This window comes from Malurus melanocephalus, unplaced genomic scaffold (assembly GCF_030028575.1).
Source record: "Malurus melanocephalus ecotype Western Australia unplaced genomic scaffold, MMel_1.1 scaffold_193, whole genome shotgun sequence".
NCBI classification, from domain to species: Eukaryota; Metazoa; Chordata; class Aves; order Passeriformes; family Maluridae; genus Malurus; species Malurus melanocephalus.
Window position 1 is genome coordinate 1008663 of NW_026623425.1, and position 15545 is coordinate 1024207.

At 48.7% G+C, this 15545-nt stretch overlaps 2 protein-coding genes and 1 non-coding gene across 6 annotated transcripts in view; 1 reads left to right on the plus strand and 2 right to left on the minus strand.

Annotated features, from left to right (window-relative positions):
• AP2B1 (adaptor related protein complex 2 subunit beta 1) overlaps positions 1 to 8795 on the minus strand; it is an 81039-nt gene extending 72244 nt beyond the window's left edge. For 2 of the 4 annotated variants that reach the window (XM_057373334.1, XM_057373331.1), the window contains exons 1-4: positions 8725 to 8795; positions 4570 to 4627; positions 2544 to 2649; positions 433 to 568 (exon numbers count right to left, since the gene is read on the minus strand). In XM_057373334.1, coding sequence (XP_057229317.1) covers positions 433 to 568; positions 2544 to 2649; positions 4570 to 4606 — 279 coding nt within the window. In that variant the 5' untranslated portion in view covers positions 4607 to 4627; positions 8725 to 8795. Of the gene's footprint in view, positions 1 to 432; positions 569 to 2543; positions 2650 to 4569; positions 4628 to 8676 lie in introns of all 4 variants that reach the window. The other 2 variants (XM_057373332.1, XM_057373333.1) reach the window with 2 other exon arrangements.
• Positions 8796 to 8937: 142 nt separating this feature from the next.
• On the plus strand, positions 8938 to 12482 carry PEX12 (peroxisomal biogenesis factor 12). The gene is made up of 3 exons (XM_057373363.1): positions 8938 to 9082; positions 9443 to 9987; positions 10650 to 12482. Exons 1-3 carry the CDS (start codon positions 8957 to 8959, stop codon positions 11047 to 11049), a joined length of 1071 nt encoding a protein of 356 aa, XP_057229346.1. The 5' UTR covers positions 8938 to 8956; the 3' UTR covers positions 11050 to 12482.
• Positions 12483 to 13930: 1448 nt separating this feature from the next.
• On the minus strand, positions 13931 to 14028 carry LOC130577787 (Z30 small nucleolar RNA). Its single transcript, XR_008965807.1, has one exon. It is a non-coding gene; the product is annotated as a Z30 small nucleolar RNA (small nucleolar RNA).
• Between the last annotated feature and the right edge of the window lie 1517 nt (positions 14029 to 15545).

The window sequence follows — 15545 nt, forward strand, 5'->3', positions numbered from 1 at the left end:
ACTAAAGGCAGCACAGCAATCAGGCTGTTGTTTTTCCAGTGAACTGCCTTTCAGTTTCACCAGAGATAAAGCCACTCCACACAGAGCACAACTGAAACATTCAAACAGGAAGTTTGATATCCATGTCTCAGATACTACAAAGGCTGGAAGATGAAACAGATAAAAGCTGGTTTTCAATCCCAGAAGTTGGTAAAACAATAGAAGCAGTTTTCCCTGGAGCAGATTCTCTCAGAGCCACTTACAGAGGTGTTTAAACCATCTCCTCTGCAATAACAAGTGAGAGGAAGGATCCAAATTTAGAGGATTCAGCACTCTCCTCTATGAGCCCAGCTCAAAAGCAGGGATAAAGCTCCCAGAGGCTGATGGACAAAGGAGATGTGCTGGCAGCCACCGTGCCAGCCCCTTTTCTGCTGTGCCAGGGGAGCAGGTTACCTTCACGAAGCTGTTGACAGCCATGATGGCCATGTCTGGCTGGCTTTTGGCATAGTTCATCAGGTACAGGTAGACCAGCTTCTTCAGCTCCAGGTTGTCAGTCTGCATGCAGTTCACAACATCAGGRAACAGAGAGCTGGACAGACAATACAAGCATGAGTAAGAATGGGATCAGAAAATTGTTTAGGTTAGGAAAGATCAGCAGTTCTGCCAGCACTGGCACAACCATGTCCCCAAGTGCCACATCTACACATCTTCTACAGATCTTCCGGGATGGTGACTCTACAACTGCTGGGCAGCCTCTTACAACCCCATCTGAACCTTCCTGGCACAACTTCAGGTTATTTCCTCTCATCTGTAACTGTTCCCTGGGAGAACAGACTGACCCCCACCTAGATCCTCCAGTCAGGGAGTTTAGGGAGTGAGAAGGTCTCACCTGAGCCTCCTTTTCTCCAGTCTGAGCCCTCCCAGCTCCTCACTCCAACTCAGACTGTGCTCCAGGCCCTTCTCCAGCTTCATTCCCTTCTCTGGACATGCTCCAGCCCCACAATGCCTTCTTGCAGTGACTGACCCCAAACTGACCCCAGGATCTGGGATGTGGCCTCAGCAGCACCCAGCACAGGAGGACCATCCTGGTCCTGCTGGCCACACCACTCCTGATACAGGCCAGGTGCCACTGGCTTTTTTGGCCACCTGGGCACACACCTGCTCATGTTCAGCCACAGCTGACCAGCACCTCTTTTTCCCCTTTTTCCAGTCATTTTCCAAGCTCTTCCCCATGCCTGGAGCATTCCATGGGTTGCTGTAACCCAACTGCAGGACCTCGTACCACTGAAACTCAGCCCATGGGTCCAGCCTGCCCAGATCTCTCTGCAAAGCCTTCCTGCCCTCCAGCACATCCACACTCCCACCCACAAGATAAAAAAGTGAGGCTGCATGGCATGCAAAGGGGATAGTAATGATATCAAGGAAGCYAGAAAAACTGGAGTTCCACTTTAAGCACCCTGCTGTTTAATGAAAGGTCACCTTCCCTTTCAAAGCAGTTTGCAATGGCTTTTATAATAATCATTTAATCTTTTCTGTGGCTTTAACATAGGAAGAGATGAAAACTGATGCAATTTCCTAAATGTGTTTTAACTAGGGAGTTCACCAAACAAGAAAATTTCACTGTGCCAGACCTGGAAATGAAACCACAAGAGAAAAAAAAGTTGTTTTAAAATGTTTTGGTCATGTAGGACGCTTATGAAGAACCTGCCAAATTTCAGACTAGTAAAGTCCAGAGTGATTAGAAGCTTAAGCACTGACAAGCTGGGTTTCACTCAAATGTCAAGCAGCCATCTGTAAACAGCACTGCAGAATAACACAGGAAGTTACACAAAGATTCTGCAGCTCCCAGCTTTGCTGCAGGGATCTAAAGGTGAAGGGTAAGAGCTGCTAGTAAAAAAGATGAGGTTTTCATTTTTCTTCCAGTTTATATGTTCCTCCATTCTGTGATGAAGTCACGATGCTAAATTTGCAACCTTCTATTGATTTCCGTGGCAACAGACCACACTGCCATRAATCCAGAATGACTGTGACTCTCTGCTAGGCTCCAGGAACAGGAGAAGCTGGAAGGGTGAAAGCCTTCACTCAAACAGGTTTTTCTGGCTGTCTCAAAGACAGAAAATAGTACTGGGGACAGTGTTGCCGAAGGTAAATGCTGGTGCCCTTTAGCCAGTGAAAGACACAGGTTCAATTTAAAAATCACCCATTTTAAAATGCAGCTTCAATTTATGCTACGCCAGATAAGGCTAAGAAAAACTTGGAATTACCTTTGTAACAATAAAACCAGGGACAGGAGGCAGAAGAAAACATCATCTAAAGTGACAAACAAAATGGTTGAACTATGGATACATTTTAAATAAAAAGGGCTCTCGGCGCTGAGCTAAACCCACACTGAAAAGTTGTTTCTCATGCTTTCAGTRACAGGAAGGAGCTTGAGAAAACTGTGACTCAAGCACAGCACAGGCAAAGGCACAGMCAGCCTCACCAGGGTGCCAAATTCAGAGCTGTTCTCACTACACCTGAGTCTCAGGATGACCTGAACTGCTACAGGTACGAGCTGCTTTTACCTGACATCCTTCCCCACGGTCATGGCTGCAATAACCTTCTTCACAGCTTCTTTCCTCTTCTCTTTCTTTTCATTGTTGAGTTCAGCCTTCAGTTCAAAAATCTCTCCTGGCAGAAGACAAAAAAATAGCTTGAGCCTCTCAGGAGAAGAAAAGAGTCTCATTCTAGGGATACTCACTCAAGAGTGAGTTTTTACTTTCTTGGCCTGTTATTCCCATAAAACTGATCMAGCACCCCATGGAAGCTGCCAGACCTTATGGAAAACATGGTTCAATGAGAAGCAAAGCTGCACCAGTAAAGGACTGATCCAAGCTACACCTTGCAGAGGAAAATGGCAATGAACAAGAACCATGTTGCATGTGGCAGCTCTCCCACTTACAGCACACCAAATCACATCCCTGAGGCAACCATTACATAACCAGGATAGAAGATGCTTGGAGATGCCAGATTCGTGCCTGCGAGAAACAAACTAAGCCAGGAATTTTGCCCAGACTTTTGAAGTTTTGCTCATTGCTGCCTGCTTCCTGAGAAAGCTGGAGAGGAGCCCAAGTGCTGTGGTACACAGTGGCTGAAACAGGAAAGCATGTGTTTAGTCCAGTGGAAAAAAGCTAGAAAGAGCTACCACTAATAAAAGTTGCATGTAGCACAGCTTTCCTGGATTCCAAGGTTCCCAAAGAAGCCTTTTCCATGATTTACTCTTCCAGGTATTACTGGGGAGAAAATTAGTTCAGGCTGGGTCACCGAAGTGGCAAAGCAAGTTTATAAAATAAAGCAACAYGTGCAAAATGTTGTTTATCAGGCCTGTTCCAGACAGAGCCAGTGGTGTGAGCAGGATAATGTTCCCAGCCAGCTTTCCTCAGGAAGGACAGCCAGCAGCATTCCCACTGGGAGCCACCAGCTGAGCACGCATTCCAAAATTCAAAACATCCCTGACAAAATTTTACCACCAACTTTCCATTCCTCCACTCGGTCAGAGCAGCAGCACTAATTAAAATCTGACACATACAGAGACTACCAGGGACTCCAAAAAGGAAAGGAAGCTGCTGCAGTGCAGAGACCACTCATCATCCCTCCTGCCTGAGGAAGAGCCGGGCATTACTCACCMACAGCTCGTGCCCTGGAGCAGAACAGAGCCAGCTCCAGCTCTCACACAGCCTAGACAGCCACCAAAACCTGCCTTCAGCACTGAACTTCCTGAGCTGCTCCTCAGAAAGATGTCAGCTGCATTAGCTTCATTTATGAGCTCATTGCAAAGCTTAATGACACATAAATAGATCAACAGTGGGGTTTTTTCCACTGGTGAGCATTCAGAGAAAGCACTCAGACATTTTGCAAAGGCGAGGTTAATGCAAAGCTTTTCCCACATCTGCTGGAGAATGATCAGGCTTAAATTGAACCAGCAAAAGTGTTTTGTTCAAGAATAGGTTAGAAAATCTGCCTAGGACAGTCTCAGCAGAACAAGCCCAGCCCTGAATGGGTAAAATAATCCCAAAGATCCTTTCCAGGCTTCCYATTTTTAAGGACAGCAGTTTGTCCTGAGGTAAGGTGACCACCACACCYGCAGCAAAGGCACAGGAAAGTCAAACAGAGCACCTGCAGCTTTGGAGGAAATGGCAACAGGAAAACCCATTGTGGTTGCTTGATACACATATCCAAAATATTGAATTCCTCACAATCAACTTAATCCTGATGCCTGACTTAACAACCATCCTCAGTCTGGCACTTGTTAGGCAACAACTAAAACTTTGTCTCTAGCCAGATCTGCATTCAAATCCCAATGTTTTGCTTCCTGATCCTCAAAAAAAAGCAGCAATTTGGGTCATTTTGTGCATCATAAAACTGTATAATACACCAGTTTTGTCTTTTTTCACCATGTGACCTACTTTGGAAGTTTCTCCCTGGATGATTAAGAAGAGAAACAGGGACAGAGCGACCAGAAAAGCACAAGTTCTCCTGCATGCAGTTAAAAAAGCTGTGCAAAAATAGCCACCCACCACCTCCAATCCACTGCACCAGCTGAACACCAACCTTTTTTATTGGTCGTGAAGTATTTGGAGTCCGTCATGGTTCCAGTTYCTTAAAACACCTGAGAATAAGGAGGATAAAAAAAGAACAAGTCAGCTCCAAATGCTGCTTGGTGGCAACACCCAGTTGGTGAGGCAGGAACTCGGAGCAAGGACGGTTGGTGAGGGARGGAGGAAGTAAAAGCTTCCCATCCACAGGCACGAGATGCCCAATCTTCATCCTGCTGGCATCACCTGGCAAAGCCAGGGATTTAAAAGGCTTGGTAAAAACAGAGCAGCAGTGCCCAACCCAGCTTCTCAAATTTTCAGTCTCAGCATGGATAAGGCATGTTTTTTCAACTCCTTATAACCAGCAGATGCTGGCATGATCTGCAGCTGTCTTTCCTGGATACACAGATCCATTTTCCAAGGAAAAGCACATCCAGTGTCTCGCCTGGCAGCGAGAAGTCCACGTTTCAGACAAAGGAAACTGTCATCTCCCCCTAACGATATCTGCCTGTGCTGCATCTTGATGGAAGGCACAATTAACCCCACTTGCAACACCCACCCCCAGGCCTTTCATTCCTTTGCCTCCTTTTGTTCCCAGGAGATGCAAAACAGTGTTTTGTCGTGAAGAAAAGCCATTACTTTTCAGTCCTCTCAAGTTTGAAATTGAAATCTTTCTCTGCCAAGATCTGACATCCCACCTCTGAGAGACATACACACACACATATAAAACTCATTAATTCAGGGCTGCTCTCTCCTTTTTTTGTGGACAAGATGGAAAAATGCTGTTGGAGCAGCAAGTGCTCAACAGAGCCACGGGAGTGGTCTCACCAGCACTTCTCTTGCTCCACAGAACTAAATTAATGCCTTGGAATGCAGGGATTGCCCAAATAAATGTGGATATCCATCATTTTGTTCTTACAATTGCTAACTCTATGCCAAACATGAAATAATTTTCAYGTGGAGTGGGCAGTTTTATTGCTTTTGAAGAAAGTCTGTTTCAAYGCCAGTAGGAACTATGACCCTAAAACCATGTCAAAAAGGATTTTATCACTCCTTTCCTCCTTTTTCTAATTTTTTTTGCCCCAATTCCCCTTTTCTTACACATCCTTCCATGACCTTAAATGCTGCTAGCAAAGCAGTAAATCATCTGTTCCCTAAATGCTGCCTCTAAACCCTGCAGGTCTTGCTGGCTCAGCAACAAAAGGACCAGCACAGCTTTGAACTCCAGGAGTGCCCAGCAGTGCAGTCAGATTGTCGTTCCTTAACCCTTTTCCTTCCTCATCCCTTCACTGACCCCAATGCCATCCCCATTCCTTTTCCCCCAATCCTCCTGGATCAGTTTAACACTCAGCACTAGAATTCCCAGCAGCAGCTGAGGGATAATGCCCCAATATCCATCCCTTTCTTGAGAAGTTCTGGGGGTATCCTGTCCAGTTGCCAAACATCTGGATGAGGGACAACCTGTTGCTTTTCCCAGTTTCCTGGAGCTGCTGCCTGCCCTGTGCCTGCCTGCTTGCCATCTCATCCAATTAGGCTCAATTTACTGGGTTGGGTTTGATTTCTCTCCCTTTCTCCTCCTGCCAAGCCTGGAGACAGCTCTGCAAACACATTCCTCCTGCAGAGGTTTAACCTCCTTCCAAAGCAGAGGCTGGTTGGGAAAAGTGACATGACACACATTTTTTTCCAGCAAAAATCTCCCAGCCCCACTGAAAGCTGCTGTGGGGCTTGTCTGGTAATTACAATCAGAGTCTGTGGTCAGCTGCAATGTTATTGCTGACACAGTCCTTCAGGTTTGAGCCCAGCTTAAAAGGAAGACTTAAAATGTTTTTCTCTACGAGAGCATTTGGCACAGTGCCATGCAAAAAGCACTGAACGTGGCCTCGATGTTCTTTGTTTGCATTATGTGGGGATTTGTCATCCAGGGTCACGTCTCAGCTGAGCTACTCTAATACAGCTTTAGCTGGGGCCASAGCAGCAGATTAGAGAGAAAATCGAGGGGGGAAAAAAAATCCCCAAACACCATAAACATCAGCCCAGTTGCATAAAGCTACACACAGAGAAGAAGGAACCTCACTGAAATTCAGAGGTGGTCGCTCAACCCCAAAACCAGGACATTTTGCTGTTTTCCTGCCTTCAGWTCATACACTTGGAAGCACAAAGAATCCTCGAAACACTCAGACAGGGCCAAGCACAGCCCATGTMTTTCAACTTGCTTTGAGAGATGCAAATGAGAACTGACTTAGGTCTGTAACCAAAGTGCCCTGCTGCAAGTGCAGCACAGGATAAAGCTCTTTTTCTCACGAGCACACAGATTGCTGCTTCATGTGTGTCAGAGCTTGCTTCGCACCGTGTTCAGAGCCAGCCTGCCAGCAGCACWGGGTATTATCTCATCACTAACAACCTCAGCATGGTTTACAGCAAATGGAACCAAACCAGCCCAGATATTTCAAACASTGCTGTTTGTGTGACTGCAGAAAATGCCAACTCCTTGTACGCAAATCTAAACCGAGGAGAGCAAAGATAAAACCAAACATCGTTAGCAGCTTTGTACTTCTAGAAGGAAATCCACTTCAGATTGCCCCCTCCTCACTGTTGTTGTCTCACAGCTGAGAACAAAAGGCTCCTCCTGATCCAACCCCAGCAAAAAATCAGAGACAAAATAAAGGAATGGCTCCAGAAAGCCCCAGCAATGCTTAATGCCATAAACAGTAGCTTGACATTTCGATGTAGACCTAACCAAAGCAAGATCAGCCTCCCCAGCCCAAAACCACACAGAAAACCTGAGCCTGGGTCTGACCAACACCTGCTTGACCACGTGCACGACTCCAGTCAGCCTGACCCGCTCCCCAGCACTGATCCCACACAGGAAGGGGGCAGCTTTAAGGGCCTCAGGACTGAGCCAAGCTCCTGGACATTGAAACCATCAATCCTTAAATCTCTCAAGTGATCCCTGGTTTAACTCCAGTGCAAGTGGTGCCACCCATTTTTCCTGGAAAGCCTCTCAAGGAGCTGCATGACAGCCCCAGTGTGACCCAGGGCCACTGGAGAACCARAACAATGGAACAGGGATGGCAGAGGGAGAGCTGTGCCTGCAGCCCTGAACTTGTGCTGGCGCAGGGATTTTGTTCACATCTTGGGCACCAAACACCCCCTTGGTGCTCCCCTTTCCACCTGCTCCTCCTGTCACCTCCCCATTCCTTGGAAATACCCTTCCATGCCTCCAGCAGAACCCACAGCACCCACCACACTCCTGCCTGGCATCCCAGTATCCCACTCCAGCCCTTCTCCCTCAGCACCATTCCCCAGATSTCTCCCAGTATCCCCCAGTCACAGGAGCATTCCCCATCAATCCCAGTTCCCCTCCCCAGCATTCCCAGGCCCAGCAGTGCCTGCCAGTCYCTCTCAGCACCCAGCCTTGATCCCTGCCTGGTCCCACTAGTATCCCAATACCTTGCTGTGCTCATTCCCAGTCCRGCCAAGCCCCATCCCAATCCAACCCCCAGCACTCCCTCCTCACTCCAGAACAGTGTCTCCTCTCAGGGCCCAGTGACCCCACTCCTCACCCTCACCCCTCCGGTTCCCCACCCAGATCCTCTACATCCACCTGCCCAGTCCTTCCAGTGACCCCCCCATCCTCTTCCAGTACATCACCACAACCRCTCCCAGTGCCCCACCAGGGACTCTCCCGGCCCTATTCCAGTTCCCCCTCCCAATGTCCCGCACAGTGCCCCTTCCCAGTGCCCCTCACCTCTCCCAGGTGTCCCTCCCAGTAGCCCACCAGTGCCCCCTCCTCGCCCTATCCCAATCCCCCCACCCCTCATCTCCCCCCGGTATCGCCTCCCATCATCGCCAGCCACTCCCTAACCAGCACCTCTCCCCGCCCCACCCCAGTACCCCCCATCTCCTCCCAGTATCCCCTCCCAGCACCCCTCTCCACCCCATGCCAGCACCCACCAGTGCCCCTCACCTCTCCCAATATCCCCTACAGGGGCCCCCTCAGCCCCTCCCAATACTCCACCTGTGCCCCTCCCCGCCTTGTGGCAGTCCCCCCTCCCAGTTCCCCACCAGTAACTCTCACCCCCTCCCCGTATCCCCTCCCAACGCCCCCCGGTGCCCCTCCCACCTCTCCCAGTCCCCTCACGCCCCGGCTCCACTCACGGACCGGACTCACCGCTGCGGGGGCGGTGGCGGCGGCGGAACCGGAAGCGGAGGGGCCGGGCGGACTCGCGAGCAGCGAGATCAAACCCTCCCCCGCCCAGAGCGGCCGCGCCCCGCCACCATAGAGCGGCGGCAGCGGGCGGAGCGCCGGCGGCCCGCGCTTCCGGGAGGCGGGGCGGAGCGGCCCTCGGCGGGGCGGGGCCGAGGCGCCCCCTGGCGGCGGGGCGGTGCGGCGCGGCGGTGTCATGGCGGAGGTGGGCGCGCACCTCACGGCCGCCCCGGCCGGGGGGGACCGGCCGTCCGTGTTCGAGGCGGTGGCCCAGGACAGCCTGATGGCCGCCGTGAAACCCGCCCTGCAGCACCTGGTTAAGGTGAGGGCGAGGCGGGCCGCGGGTGAGGGGAGAGAAGCGGGGTCGGGCTGTTCCTCCGGCCGCACTCACAGGCAGCGGGATAGTTGTGACCCACTTGGCTTGTGTTGTGAATTAGAGGCGTCGCTTATCGCTGCTGTAATTTATAATTTACACTCGTCTTTAGGCCCTTCCCTGGTTGCTCARAGAAGCTGTGGCTGCCCCATCTCTGGGAGTGTTCAARTCCAGGTTGGACGGGGCTTGGAGCACCSTGGGAYAGTGAAAGGTGTCTGCCCATGGAGGGTGGAACTGGATGTGCTTTAATGCCCCTTCCAACCTAAACTACTCTGTAATTCTTCCTGTTTCATGTCCCTTTCACAACAGGTGCTTGCTGAGTCTAATCCTGGCCGATACGGCTTCCTCTGGCACTGGTTTGATGAGATTTACGTCCTTCTGGATTTGCTGCTCCAGCAGCACTACCTGGCCAGGTGCAGCGCGTCCTTCTCCGAGAATTTCTACAGCTTGAAGAGGATCCCAATGGGAGAGGGCAGACAGCAGCTTCTGKCCACGGCTGGGCTGCCAAAGAGGCAGCACTGGAAGTCTCTGCTCCTRCTGGTTCTTGTTCCTTACCTAAAAGGAAAGCTGGAGAAACTGGTGTCCAGCCTGAGGGAAGAGGATGAGTACTCCATCCACCCTCCATCATCATCCTGGAAGCGCTTCTACAGAGCCTTTCTAGCTGCCTATCCCTACGTAAATATGACCTGGGAGGGCTGGTTTCTTATCCAGCAACTGTGCTACATCCTGGGGAAAGCTGAGCATCATTCCCCCATGCTGAAGCTGGCTGGTGTCCGCCTGGTCAGGCTGACTGYGGAGGATATCCAGGCCCTGGAGAAGAAATGGGCTGAAACCACCTCAAGTCAAACACACAGGTATGGCAGGACCCAGTTCAGCTGCTGCTCTCCAGGGGCTTCCATGTGCGTGTTCATTTGGAGATGCTGCTGCAATTAAAAGTGTTTTTTTCTCCAAAAATTCAAGATGAAAGTTCCCTGTGGCAAAATGTGCTCCAAAAGGGTGTATTGTTAGTCAAAATATGGAATCCAGTAGCAGGGATTAGCTTGTAACGATTTTGTGGTAATAAAATTGCAGATTTTGGGGGTCTTTTTGGGCAAGCAAGCCTTTATCGGTTTAGCCTTTACCTGCACTTTTCCAACAAGGGAAGTAGACTGAGCAATGTTGTTAAAAGGATTGAAACTGAGTTTTTTGGTTTTCCTGAGCAGCAGCTAGTCATGACCACACTTAACATCCTGTGAAATAGTGATCCAGGAGTGAAATACTCTGTAGTCCAAAGCCCCTCAATCCAAACTCTTCTGATTTAGACTTGTGAACCAAACAGCATTTGGATCTTTCTCAAAATGCAAAGACTCTGAAACATCCTGATAATTGTAAACATGGGACAGGTTGCCCAACTAACTTAGCAATAAGGAGCTGTATGAAGCAGTGAGTTCTTTATTGAAGAACAGCTTTGTCCCATGGTTTCTAGGTGGATAAAYGTGCAGTAATAACCATCTCTCTCTACTTTTCTCTGCTACAGCTTTACATCCCGAGTGCAGTCAGCCCTGAGGAAAGCCCTGGGCGGCATTGCCTTCTCGCTGTCCACCGGCCTGTCCGTCAGCGTGTTCTTCCTGCAATTCCTGGACTGGTGGTACTCTTCAGAAAACCAGGAGACCATCAAGTCCCTGACAGCRCTCCCCACTCCCCCACCCCCTGTGCACCTGGAGCACGAGCCCAGCTCAGCTCTCCTGCCCAGCCTGAAGACCGTGTGTCCTCTGTGCCGCAAGGTCCGGGTGAACGCCACGGCTCTGGCCACGTCCGGCTTCGTGTTCTGCTACCGCTGCATCTACAGCTACGTGAAGGCTCACCAGTGCTGCCCAGTCACAGGCTATGCCACAGAGCTGCAGCACCTGGTCAAACTCTACTCCCCTGAGAGCTGAAAGGTTTCYAGGAGCTTCCATCGCCCTTTCTTACATCCTGTGGAAGATTTCTGACTGCCACAGCTCATCAGTGAGCTCTACAGCACTTTTGAACTTGGTGGTTCATCAGCTTTGYTGCCTTTGCACATCCTGGCAAGGCTCTCCCCTTTGTTGATAAGCTGTGCAAACATCCTGTGGCAGTTGCAGAGGGATCACACAGCCCCAACCTGTCAGCCAGCACAGAAATGCCTTAAAAGACCAGCTGAAAGGGAAGAAACATTGATTTGGGTAAGAGGAATGCAGATGTGAGGATCAAAGACCAGCACTGGTCCTGCTTCAGGASATGAGCCAGAAAATTAAAGAGGTGGGGAAATTCTCTAGGCAAGTTCTTCCTCCCTGGGCAATTTCCCAGGCCCTCATGCTGCCCAGGGTGAGCTCTGGCTTTGTCAGAGCTGGAGACAGGGCTTAAACCTCTGCTCTTCAGGCTCCTCACCTTGGAATTGAGAACATCAACCCCCTAATTCCCATCAACGGTTCTAAATTAAGACTTTTGACTCTTTAAAGGAGCAAGAGGAATGTGACATTTTGCGCAAGAGAGAAAAATGACAAACCTGATTAAAACAGAAACTGCCAACCGATGACAGTGGTTGATTGTTAAATAAGTCTTCGCATTCATGATTATCTGCTTTCATAAAGCAAAATTCTTTCTTGATTGAGAGCCTCATTTAATTCTTTTCTGGTTTATGGAAAAAGAGTTTGCTCCTCTGGGGGCTCTGTTTACATAAGAGAGACAAGACTAAAGCTGCTTTCGTCTTTTCATGTGATGATAGTGGATGTAAGATTGACATTTTGTAGGCTGAGAATCTTTCATATCTGAGCATTACATTGCAATTATTCCAGTCCCAGCCATGTAGCACATTCATATGAGAACAAAACATCCTTTCACTGAACACAAGAGGAAAGAAAACCTGTGAGACATGGTTGACAYCAGATTTTTCAGGATGGAAGGTTGTTTTCCTGACTCTAGGGAGCAGCAGTGCTCCAGATATCACAGTGGCATCGCTGAGAGAATACAAGAGCAAAGTTTGCTGCACCAAGTACAGGAYCTCACTCTGGTCCTTTCAGATTGAGAGATATCTTCTAACATTTAATCCACTGAACCAGGCATCTCATTTTCCCTCCACTTTMGCTCTGCTTCAGAAGATAAAAATCTCCAATATCCTCCCTCACCTGTCAGCAAGAGAATAAGGTTATTGAATAATGTGGGAAAATGCAGTAATYTGCATCTTCCCAAAACATCTACTGTAATAAATGAGATTTGTTCCTGATGTTTTATCATCTCTGTACTCCTTTCTGACCCTTTTACTTGTGCCACTGTGGAATAATAATAAAAACTGTCTCATTTCTCCAGTGCTACAGGATCCTCTCTTCCTTTAGCAAGGCTGTAAGAGCACACGCTTACTGGAAGAGAAATCACAGAAGGGTRTTAGATTTACTGAGGTTTCAAATCACTTTTTACCTTTTGTTACTGTCCTGATGACTCTAGTGCAACAGCTCATTTAAATGAGCATTTGAYTGATGATTCCTTTTCAGGATAGGTTTATTTTCCTTTTATCCTTCTATATTTTCCAAGTTATTTGTCTGGTGCTCAGGGAGAAGCTGGGCAGACCTGGGACAGCCTGACCAGTGCTGACTCACCCACCAGCCGAGCTCTTAGGGAGGTTCTGCATCATCCTCCCTCTAATCCAAGATTTACTAACACACAACAGCTACCACACTGTTCCAGGGCCTCTCCAGCTCCTTCTCCCAGGATTMATCTCCCTTTCCCTCCCCAAAATGCCCACCAGATGCCCGCCTGCCAGGCCCTGGCTGCTTTCCACTCCCTGCTGCACAACATCCTGTCCCTGCCAAACTTGAATTTGGCCAACTCCAAGACCTGCACAGAACCACCCACATYGAAGCCTCCCAGTTCTGAGCAGCTGTAATGAATGTTTTACACAATAAAYTGCCCTTTAAAGCATAGCTGGATAACAAGCATTAAACCCACCAYGGTGACAGGCTCAGTAGTTATCTGGCAGATTTTGTGTGTTCCTGTAGATGGCTGCAGAATACCAACTTGGATTTGACTMATTTGAAACCTCCTGTCCTTAGCAGCCACTCGTTTGTCAGGTTTCTTGCTCTAAACCAAAGCTACAAAACCAACTGGGGTTATAGAAAAATTCCCATTTATCTGCTTTTTAATTGTGTTCTTAAAGCCATGAKGGGCTAAAGATTGAAAAGAGAAGTTTGTTCAGGGAGCACCAACTTTATTAAACCAACCTTTGGACTTACATACTAATTTGTGATTTCTACACAGTCATGTATCATTTATACTCTCAGGATACATTGTCTTTGTTTAGTACAATTCCATCAATATTAGCAGCACTGGAGTTGCTCAGTATCTCACTGCCAGAACCTGACTTTGCAAGTCTTTTAAAGTATCTAGTGAATCTAAGGCACATTCACAGCTCATCTGGGTAGTGTTAAAAAAAAAGTGCTTTAAGCAATTGAACTGCCTTTGCTACTTAACAGAAACAAAGTAGCTTCTGCTGTTAAGGGAAAACCACCATAACATACTCAGAGATAGTTTCCCATAGATACACAGATGCTTCCTTTTTTACAGGAAGAGAGAAATCAATATGAAGATGTCACCAGGACCTGGAAAAGAACAAAAAACTAAATTAGAGAATATCCCCATCTCTTTTTGTATACTTGATTGATTWGCCCAGCCTTTCCTTTCAAATTAAGGCTTTGTTTTTCTGCCATTAAAGGAAATTGCTAAAAATTCTTAATTTTTTTTTAGGGTGCATCMAAGTTTCAAGAAGCAGCAAAGCTGTTTTCTGCAGACGAACTTAACTCAAAGTAGCTCAGAGAGAAGATTACATGATCATGCCCTGGTCAGAGCAGAGACACGGAGTCTCAGCAATACCAGTTCAGACTATACTTCGCTCATCATTGCTTTGGGCAAATCTATTATTCTTCAATAAGGAACTTGCTCCCAAACCAGAGGCTGGAAAGGTTTCCTCCTCCCTACAGGATGAAGCACGTGTAGCAGGGGAGCACAGGGAGGTGAAATCCCTGCTGCAACAGCAGGAGCTGGGGAAGATGGGTCACAAAATGGGATTCCAATGTCATTAGAGCCAGTACCACGCAAACCCAAGAGAAGAAAAACATGTCATACCTATAAATGTGACTGCAGTCAGTGTCTYTCCAAGGGTCCAGAGGCCTGTTTGGATCCTACCCTTCCCAAACGCAGTTTCCCATTTCCTTCCCTGTATTCTCCCCACCAGGTCCGTGCAGCTCTTCAGTCCCCAGTTCCTCTGTCCGTGTCCGCCCTACTCCAGCACCGCATGCCCCAGGCTCCCAGATATCCTCCCCCCATGCCCTACCTCCGTCAGGTTCCCCCCTTCAGCCAGCCCCAAACAGCCACTTCCGCGTCCCCGCAGGCTCCCTGTGCTCGTCCCCGCACAGCCCGGTCCCTCAGCTGCCCCAGCGCGGACCCGCATTGCCGGTACCGCCACTCCCCAGCCCCTGTGTCCCGTGTCCCGGTGTCTCTGTGTCCCGTGTCCCCTCACGCCGCTCCATCCCGCAGGCCCGGCCGCGCCGGGGCGGAGCCGCACGCATTGCCCCGCCCCTCCGGTGGGAACAGCCAATCACAGCGCGCGGCTCTGCCGGCGGGGCCGAACCGGAGCCAATAGGAAGGCGCGTTAGAGGAGCTGGGGGCGGAGCGAGCGTTTCCCGCCCTGAGGAAGCCTGAGGGGGCTTGAGGCGGTGGGCGGTCTCTGTTGGTGTAATCGGACTGTTGTGTTATTGTTTTAACTGAAAAAAATGCCAATAAATGGCTTTTACAGAAGTTATTTCCCCACTCAACTTCAGCAACAGTCAGTTAGTAGAACGCAGTTGCTCCAAARAGAAGCTTTATTGGGAGAAGAAAAACTTTGCCCTTCAATACCGATGTTATTTTGTCTTGGTGTCAGAGATGCTGGGTAGGTAAACCTGTATAGAGCTGATGTAAAGTACTTTCGAGAGACAGATYCAAAATCYCTAAAACTGGATATCCAAAMTGTGAAGGCTGGTAGATAACACACCATTTGTTCCACCAYRGAATGTGGTTCCCTTGATCTGGAAGAACAGTGATATTCCCCTTGCTGTGATTATAAAGTACCARTGATTTAACTGAATGTGATTACATTCATTGAACACAGCTGGAATTGCCCTCCAAATAAATTTGCCTTAAGGTCATCAAACCTATTAGCTTAAAATTTCAATCTTTTCCAAATTCAGGACATTAGCAGCACTTCATATTAATTTTTTTTCTTAATCAGCATGTGAGAAAGGACTACCCCCATGGTTCCTCTCATAACCCCCAGACCTCRACATTTCATCATGCTGTCCCTTTTGTGACCATCACTGATATTTAGTATGATCAGAAATATTTCAATGTGCTTGAATTTAACATTTAAGTTATTGCTGAGTAT